This window comes from Apis mellifera, linkage group LG13 (genome assembly GCF_003254395.2).
Source record: "Apis mellifera strain DH4 linkage group LG13, Amel_HAv3.1, whole genome shotgun sequence".
NCBI lineage: Eukaryota > Metazoa > Arthropoda > Insecta > Hymenoptera > Apidae > Apis > Apis mellifera.
In genome coordinates, this window is record NC_037650.1 from 4029617 (window position 1) to 4039497 (window position 9881).

The 9881-nt window shown below is 40.8% G+C and overlaps 1 protein-coding gene across 1 annotated transcript; it reads right to left on the reverse strand.

Moving 5' to 3' along the window:
• Window positions 1-4383: 4383 nt before the first annotated feature.
• On the reverse strand, window positions 4384-7985 carry LOC100578442. The gene is made up of 3 exons (XM_003249428.4): window positions 7416-7985; window positions 7142-7321; window positions 4384-5906 (listed from the first exon to the last, which is right to left on the reverse strand). The coding sequence occupies exons 1-3, from the start codon at window positions 7689-7691 to the stop codon at window positions 5856-5858; spliced, it is 507 nt and encodes a 168-aa protein (XP_003249476.1). The 5' UTR covers window positions 7692-7985; the 3' UTR covers window positions 4384-5855.
• Window positions 7986-9881: the final 1896 nt, after the last annotated feature.

Consider the following 9881-nt stretch of genomic DNA (forward strand, 5'->3'; position numbering starts at 1 on the left):
CCTTCTTTCAAACCTTATTCCTTCGCTACTCGCGTCACGCACACGTTTATAACACGCCGATGATCGCGAAATCCATCCTCGACCGCCTTACCTCACTTTCTTTCGCCGCCCAAAATCGAATCATTTAGAATTATTTATTATTTAGATCTCGATTTATTATTATTACAATTATTATTAATATTGTTATTATTATTATTATTAGGCAATACGCTGTATCCATCCCTCGATAGATTGGTCGTTTCGTCGATGATGGTCCACGTCCTCGGTGTCCGCGTAATTATCTTCGTTACGTGGTGGATCGTGGAGTGAAAAGAAAGAGGACGGTAGTCGAGGAAAAGAAGCGGAGGGAGAGGGGCGCGAGATGCGAAAGTGACGGGAAGGGTGGGTGATCTTGCGGACTTAATCGGGCATCGGTGCTTTCCTTCGCGAACAATTGACGTCTGACTTTGACGTGCCCTCCGACACTTTCTCCAACTTCTCTCCTTCTTTCCCCGATCTTCTTTGTTCGATGGGAAAACGGTGGAACGGCATGTCGGGGTGGGGACCCATCTTCGATCGATCGATGGCCCATCATTTACTCAACGGTCCTCCCGTCACTCTCTTTGTCAACCGTTCCCGCGAATTCGGAACACTTTTTAATTAATCGGCGAAAACGTGATTTTCCATCATTCCGTTCCGGTTAACTTCGGTTCTCTCACGATTCAAAGAAGGTGATAGCTTTTTTCCCAAGTTCTTTAGCATTTTTCGCGCAAGTATTTCTTAATTTCTCCCGAGAAGAAAAGTTTTTTTTTTTTTTTTGCGGGTTTAAAGTTTTGGAAAAGGGCCCTTTTCCTTTTTTTTTCTTCCTTCCTTCGTTATTTCCCGAAGAATATGTTGGTTCTTCAGTTTTTATCACCAGGTTTTCGAACTTTGGAAATCCTTGGAATGAAATTTAAGAAATCGTCGCCGATTCTTTGGAAGCTTTCGAGGGCGGGGAGGAGGCACGGCACGACGAAATCTTGGGCCGGGGTTGTTCCCTCGCCAAGAATTCCACATTATCGGCCGGGTTTCTCGCGGATACAATTTCCCAACACAATTTTCTTTTCAGTCGCCCGAACGAATCTAGCCCGGGGTGGATGGTGGGTGGCAAATGGCAAAGGGGGGAGGGTGAGAAAGAGAAAGAGTTAGCTTTGATGGAGGGAGGGAGGGGGAGGCAGAGCAGCGCAGCCCATATTCGTGCATTGTGGCACGTTCCATCGCGTTCTCAACTGAACTGAACTCGACTCAACAGTGGAGGACACAATGGGCGGTATGAATAAGTATAACAGACAGACACCGGTACAGACAGACACAGGTAGCTCAGGCCGCAGTATGTGAATGAGGAACCCATTTGATAACACGCCTCCACAGCCACCCAGGTCCATTGTGTCGCTTCCTATTCAGCTGCTCTATGCCCTCTTCTCCTCCTATCCCCTCCTCGCCTCCTTCTGCACCCCCACCGCCTCCGCCTCCGCCTGCTCTTCCTCACCCCTTCATCCGCTATCTTCCCCTCCCTCCCTCCTCCACTCGTTCGTCCCGATATCGCCACGGAAATCTTATCCTATCGGCCCTCTCCGTGCACCTTTGTACACGCGAAAAATCATGGGGGCATCCGTTGTTCCCGCCCCCCCTCCTCCCCGAGCTTCCGCGGTTCGCAGGTGGTTTGTCACCTCGAATATTACTCCGGATCCATACATCCGTCCCTATAGTCTTCTATAATCTGTCGCGTTGAAAATTTCACACGCGTTTCATAACTTCGCGCGTTAAACGATCGTGGCGGGAATGCTTTCGTATCGTATCTCGATATCCACTTTTATCCCGAAGAAAAGAAGACTTAAAAACTTGTGATCGCGTAATGATTCACAATTTACGTTTACGTTCATATATATATATATATATAAGAATATAGGGTTGGAAGAAATCTTGAAAAAGAGATAAGAATTTTTCGTTACTTACTTCGAGGTCGTTCTATTTCTCACGTCGATTCCTTTGAGACGGGAAATCTCTCGCGCCGTGCAAATCGATCGCTGGACGTTTCGGCTTAGACGACCAAGTCGGTCGCCGCAAAAACTTGGCAATGCAACGAATCAATCGAACTAACGCGCGAGCCACGGTTATCCGTGTTTTACCGCGTGTTCACGTTTCACGGTGAAAAGCGGAGCAATTTCGATGCGGTTTTCGCGACGACGATTTGGGACGATTCGGTCGATTAACGAGGATTTAAAAAAAAAAAAAAGCGTCGGGGAGAGATGGGGGCGCGGATGAAATTGAGAAGGCAGAGCGCGATTCTACTCGGATCGGGTCGGGTCGAATATTTATCCAAATTGTAATATTTAAGCGAAGTGGACAGATATTTTGGGGACGAGTTGAAAGCGAGTTTCCCAGCCGCATTCGTCGGTTTTCGAATCGATTTTCTAGTCAATGCCTGAGCGGACCAGCAACAATGCTCCGATTTTCGGGATCTCGCTAGCATAAATAGCAAATAGCGAAGGTCCTGTAGATGTGTGGTTCCCGTGGACCAACCAACGAACTATCCCATCGTGCTCTCCCTCTCTCCCTCTCCCTCTCCCTCTCTCTTTCTCTCTGGCTCGCTTTCTGTACGTACGTGTACGTTGTACACCGAGTACCGACAACAATGAGGCAGAGACAAAGGCCAGGTACAATGCTGATGTTGAACTCGACTGATTTCGACGATTTTTGGCCTTTGCATGTGCATCGCGCGTTACTCGACAATGATTCCCGCATACGTAATCATCGCTATGGGCAGGGAAGGCTGGTACACTCGCGAGGCAGTGGCTCTCACACGCGCCCTCTTTTTCCCTCCCTTCGTGTTCCCCAACCCGGGTCCCGTTTCCCGTACCGTACCGCCCGTCACACAACGGGCGCACGCACGCTTTTCAATCCTCTCCTCTAACGCCGCGCTAATCTAACAATGACACCGCGCCACTCCGCGACTCCGCGACCCGTTTATCTACGGTTTAAATACCGGCACAGGCCGGATCGTAATAATAATTGTGTAACCGATACCCGATCGGCCCGTGTTCCCTCCCTCCCCACCTACGATCCATCTAATCAACGCCGGTTAACGCCAAAAGCGGCTCGCCCTATTTAAATGTTGATAATTACCGCGGCTGTCGCCATCTAGTACCATCGTTTACCGGCCCATTAGTTCCATTGGCCAGCCGAGTTTTGCCCTTTATTAATATCGAAGCCAATAATAATAATAATAACAATAGCGATCTTCGATCCGCCGACTTTCACCACCCCCTTTCACCCCCCGAATACTCGAGAAACGCGCGACGAATCTCCTTGTCAAAATTGTTGGCGAGAATATTGGACGAAGGAAACTCTCAGAGTAGACGCGTATCCATCATTGGACGGGCGAGTTCAGCACGATTCTTTCGCGATGCTTTTTCGCGAAGGGGGGCCGATCGATTGAGCACCCCTGACCGCACCTGAATAGATACATTGTGCCGGGGCAGCCTATTGACGGCCGATTGTTCCCTCAACAATAACAACAATATCTGAATAGTCGTCGTGCACATCTCTCGCGCGCGTTGCACGCACCCACGCACGCACGCACGCACTCGCGCACCCGTGCGTGCGTGCGCGCATCCCCTCGCCACGCTCGCCCTCGTCGCGCATCCCTTCGCACGTTGCGCCTCTTTAACACGATCGCGTGTGTTACGCGCGCACACATGGACGTGCCGTACGTGTCGCGATAGAGGATCTCTCGCCGTGTTAAACGAACGGACACGGTTAAACGGTTAACGGGCCTTTGTGCCGCGCGTCGTCCCATCTTGGGGATCGAGATCTTTTGGCGAGGATGGGATCAATTTTGACGATCGTTCGATTCCGCATCTGGAAAACGATTTCTTTCTCTCGGAGAACGATCGTTTTATTTTATGGCAGATCGTTTCTATAACCCATCGTCGGTGTTTTTCTATTTCAAGGATATATTCGCGTATTTTGAAAAATTCTTACGATCATTACGAGAGATTGGTATCTATTCGTTTTATGCTCGCTTTAAAAGTATTCGAATCTATCCGTAATATCACGTATCTGATCGTAATCCTCGTATTTTTGATGGATTCGTGGACGTTTTTAAAGGATCGAGATCGTTGATGGGATTTTTTTTTTTTTCTTTCCCCTAAAGATGTACGGGATGATTACTCGAGGATCGATTTTTCTTTTTTCTTTTTTTTTTTAAACCGAAACATCAACTCCCCGTTTCGATTTTCGTATTTCGTAAAAATTGCGGGAATACAGAATACAGGTAAAAGATACATGGGGAATACATACGAGATAATGAATGAAAATCGTATGCTTAACGAGCATTAGTTAAATAATTGAGCGTAACGTGGCGTCGTTATAAAATATTGTTTATTACCCGCTTATAAACAATGGTCAGTAAAGACTCTAGTGAAATAGCTTTGGTACAATTACAATAATACTCTGTGAGCGCGCATTACATTTATCGTGAAAATGTATAAGCCAATTATAATTATAGCGCACTGGTCGATTGTTCGTAATATTATAATAGGTTGCTATGTCGTTCACAACGCACAAAGAGATGTGCTTAATGGAATGCTTATTAATAATTCTATCTAGCGAAAAAAAAGAAAAAGAAAAATATCACGGGTAGAATTTCCAACTTATTCGTTTATTGATTATTAATCGTGTCGCGCGATTGACTGCAAGTTGGAAAAATTCTTTGCTTTCGTGTACAATATCGATAAGGATATTCTTTAAAAAAAATCGTACAAGCCTCGTTTTTACAACAATCCTTTTTTTCTTTTTTAAACATTTCCCCATAAAACATTCTTCCCCCCCCCCCCCCCCTATAAATTTGACTCTTAATATTATTATTTATATATTAATTATTCTTTCTTGCAACGTATTGGTATCACGTGTTTCCGTACGTTTTGTAAAAGAAAAAGGAGTATAAAAGGGAAAAAAAAAAAAAGAATTAGCGAGAAAATCGTTTGCTTCTCTTCTAGAATCATCGCTCGATGAGAAATATTCTAAAACTTAAAAAAAAAAAAACGGTTGAACAGTGGAACTTTCCAGCCTAGCCAGTCGATCATTACGCTTATGCATAAATTGCATAGCCGTGATGTGATGACCTGCCCTGTTCAACGTGTAATACTTTACCTATATTTTATTTGCAAAGATACGCTGTATGTAGATCATCGCAGCCCGTTTACCGGCTATAATATTCGACATATATATATAATATAATTGGACAAGGGTTCGATTGTCAGATACACAGGTTAAGCAATAAGTGATTAATTGTGAAATAAAAATTGCCACAATTGTCTAGTCACGGATAAAGCGTGAAACAAAAAAAAAAAAAAGTGAATGCGTCAGCGAAGAATAAAAAATATCGCAAAAATTTTTTGAACAAATCTTCAAAACCGATTATGTATCTGACAATCAATCATTCGGTCAGTACGCCACCAACGCGCGAAAAAATAGAAATATAAATATACTTTTTTTTTTTACATTAGTACGATTCTCTTTTCGAAATTTGCGAAGTTGATTATTTATTTGTAGAGAATTTTCGCGCTTCTTCTTTTTGGCGCCAAAAGATCAATGCATTTTTTTTAATGTTTCCTCGAGAAACGTGCGTGTACTTTTATGCATATTGTCACTGGTCTCTTTTTTTTTTTTTGTTTTTTTTGTTTTGTTTTTTTGTTTTTTTTTTTTGGGAGTTTTTTTTTTTGGTTTCACTTCGTGAATTCGAGCCGGCTGCCGCTTGTCTATCTATTTATGACAGTTAGTTGTTCGCAACGTCGTTCTTCTTGTCGGTTGTTTTCAACATCGATGTCGACAGATTAAAACAGGTATGGCGATGGTTCGCAGAACCCACAATCTGTGCACATTCTCTGTGTGAAAGAAAGAAAGAAAAAAAAAAAAAAGAATATTCGATGTAAAGAGAGAGGAAAATTTGAAAATTTGAAATTAAAAATTTCTAATACAGGTTTACATAACGGCCTCCTACGATGTTAACGTGCCGAGTTTGTTTTGTCTCTGATTTTTTCGACTCGCACAAAATGGCCTAATCGAAGGAAGAGGACTGATCGAATCTGTCAAATTTTACAGAAGATTCATTTGGTTCTTTTCCCCGTATCTCGTTCGATCATTTGATTGTCATTGAGACAGTTGGAAGAAAAGAAATTTGCCATGCAAAATTTCTTAACGACACGCTATCGTCGAGTCCACAATAAAATCAAAGATGTTCGATTGTCGGATTTCAAATATAAATTCTCCAAAGTACGTTAAAATAATAATAATAATAATAATAATAATAATAATAATCTTTGAACCTTTCCTTTTTAAAAATTTGAAAAAACGTCTCTTGATTCACGTTCTCGTTGATTTTTTCCCCCCCTCTTTCTCTTTAGGGTATTAAACAAATCAAAGAATTGGGTCAACACATCGAATCGTTGCCTTTGCTGAGTAAATTCTCCGTTCTCGGGACGAAGATCACTCAATTCCCGTATCAAGATTATTGGCAAAAATCATTGCCGTACAGATACTGGACATTTGGTTTGATCGTTTGTCTACCTGTCTTTTATCAATTTCGTTCCGTGGCAAAGGCTAACGCGAAATTGAACCGTGAGAAATTGGAAATGTTTAGACAGAATATAGAAGGGCAGACGGAAGGCAATGAGATTAGGAAGTAAGGACGTATTTCACGTGATAACGATTGATTTGAACGGAGACACTTTCGGGAAGAACAATCCTTTCGAACGTTCTCCCTTCTCAAGGTAGAAGAAAGATAGAAAAAAGAATATTACGGTTTATATTATAGCTAAGAAGCATTAAACGAGACTTGAAATTATTCGAAATATCTTTATCGCATCAAAGTATACGTGTATATATATACAGTGTTTGATAATTTGGACCATTGAGAGGTAAATATAACAAATCGATCGGGACTATAATGTATAAAGTTTAAAAAACAGTGATTTGTCCATTATGCGATATAATCGAAATGTTTTTGATGATGCAAGATGTAAGATAAATTGTTGTTCGTGATATTAAACGTGACATTATACGTGAAAAAACGTACATTGGTCGTTTCTATTTTTTTTTTTTTTTAATGTAACAAACTCACCGTTGGATAATCTTCCGTTAATCCGAATTCGCCTAACCGATAATACACCGACCTATTCTCTACGAAACTTTTGAAATCGTATCGTGGCATCGTTGGAACTCTCATTTGCCAGAACGGCTCTCTGAGATTCGCTCCTAAATTCAATATGTCGCGTTGCCTGTAATAGATTCGAAGCGGTAACTGAAACAACGAAAAATTTTCAAATTATCTTACTTTATCACTATTTCTTCTTCTTTTTTTTTTTCTGTTAATTAATTCACACACGCACACACACCTCCTCTTCCTTCGTTTTCTCTTCCTCCTCCTTCTTGATCGTTTCCTCGGCTGGTGTTTCCGGTCTCGATGAGATTGGCGTTTCATCGGGTGTTGATGATTCGGTGGTGGAGGGTATGAAACTGGAGATCCCACTGGATTCACTCGCGGTACTCGGTGAGATCGGTGGATTGCCAGACAAAATTCTCAAACCTCGTTCGTACAAAATTCTCGCCCCTATGGAGGCAAAATGTTCAGGCTCTAGACCAGATAGAGGCAAGGCTATCGATAATGCCATTCTTCTTCTTGTTTCTCTTCCTTTCTTTTCCTTCCTTTTCCTTTCGTTTCTTTTCTTTTCTTTTATTTATCTTGTTTTAAAATTTTTCTCGGCTTATAATTTCGAACTTTTTTCGTCGATGTATATCAAATTCTCTTTGGATTTTATTTCAATTAAAAATCGATCGATTCTCTGGAGACCGTTTACGACATTAACCGACAACTAACTGAAGATTTGATAGGCTCTCCTTCTTGTACAATAGGCAATTCTTCTTCTTGAGTACGTTTGTATATCTTCTCTATAATAATAATATACGTATACGTATATTCAAGCGAGATTGTGTGCGAAGATAAACACGACCTTTCAAATTTTTGAATAGGATTAGTAACGATTATATTGTACGGATATAATGGTATGAAATAAATATTATAATTTTTTCGATTATTTAGTTCAATGAAAATAACAAGAAAGTTTAAATTTTACATTTAATTTAAAGATAATGTTAATTTGTTTATCTTCGCTTTAATATTTGCATCATTCTATGTTTTACGTTGCCTTATTTTTTTTCGTAAGAAAAGCGTTTCAAATCTTATTCGTTCAAAGATTTATTTAATAATTTAGTTATATTTCTTAGGATAGAAAGCCAGTATGGTAAAGACGTGAACGTTTTTATCGACGAAAGGCATTCATCTTCCGTTGGTAACTGCTTGCAGTTTCAGCTTTTACCGACGATTCGTTTGCCATTTGTACCGACAAAGTCTGTATGGAAGAATATTTCTTTATCGACAGTTGTATACTTATATACTGGGGATAAAAAATATATTATCTTATTTCGTGCAATTTAATAAAACAATATTGTGGAATTGGAGTTTGTGAATGTAATCAGTTGTACAATCGTCGAATTTTATTTAGAATTTTGCTCTGAAATTATTATTAACTCTGAATCCATCCCTTTAGTCGATAATGAAGATTTCCCTGCAGGAAATCCCTTCAGGTTTGTGTTGCACCTATTGGCTAATAGAGGGTTGTTAATACGAAACATTACCACTTTTATAAGTAACTTTCTCGCTAGTGCTCGTATGAACCCTCAATTACTATATAAAGATCGTTTATAGCAAGTTTTCTCGTGGTCCGGTGCTACTCAGGGAAAAGAAGATGGACTTTTTCAAATCCACGAATAAACCAGGTTCCTACGGATCCTTTTCATCGCCAGCTAATCTTCAAATCGACCTAAAACTTCTCACGGAGGAGAGAAAAAAGGGGGGGAGGGGGTAACTCTCGTTGGAGGGGAAAAAACGGTCTTGCGATAAAACTAATATATATATATATATACGTGTATATATAACTATATTCCGCTCGGTCCCGCTTCATCCAGTATTAAAATCGTTCCTGACGGGGAAAAAAAGGATTGAAAAAACTTTGGAAAGTTATATAATGATGCCCCTAACCCTTGAAGGTGCAGAAAACTGGGTTTATCGAGAAGATGGACAAAAAAACTTCTTAATGACAAATAAATAATAAAGCAGGCCAACCTCCAAAAAAAATCCTTCATCGACTGTAGTAGTTATCACGATTGACCACTTTTTTGAATTTTTTCATCGTTTCTTTTTCTTTTTCTTTGACATACTTTTTTTTTATAAACTTAAGAAAATATTTTCAACGATTTATTTTCGCGACAAACCAAAATTATATTTCTCTCTCTGTTATATCGAATTCTCATGCGATCTCACGATCCTTTCTCCTCGAACACACGATTAGATCACGATGCGATAATAAAATCTTATTTATGGGAGTTTATTTTATTCAATTTCCCATTAAATTTTCCTTTGATCGAACACTCTCTCAATGCTCAATACGCGCAATAAGAGAATTACGTGAGATGCGTGAAAAAGTATAGACAGACATAGCAATGAATTTGGAGATATATATATAGAGAGTTGGCATCCGACTTTTATAGCAATCGTCCAAAACACTGGTTACTCCACATTCCGTTATCGAAACGGAAATGTTTAACCGTAAATCCGAACGGCGCAACAACGTCGTATTTTATCATAACGTTTTACGCTCCCGTAATGCAGGCCTATTTTCTCCGCGTAGCATAATGGCGCGGTTTCTTGCGAACCGGCTTGACCACGTATACCGGGTGTCCGGATTCGCGCGCGGAACTACGCGACCCATCCGGTGGCCCTAGCAACGCACATGCGCCCTTCT

What these genes read in the sequence shown, in the direction of transcription:
- LOC100578442 (XM_003249428.4), bottom strand. Translation starts at nt 7,691, where the DNA reads ATGGCATTATCGATAGCCTTGCCTCTATCTGGTCTAGAGCCTGAACAT. An exon ending in AGAAAACGAAGGAAGAGGAG is followed by an intron (nt 7,322 to 7,415) that starts GTGTGTGTGCGT and finishes TCGTTGTTTCAG; the next exon opens with TTACCGCTTCGAATCTATTA. An exon ending in TAACGGAAGATTATCCAACG is followed by an intron (nt 5,907 to 7,141) that starts GTGAGTTTGTTA and finishes TCTTTCACACAG; the next exon opens with AGAATGTGCACAGATTGTGG.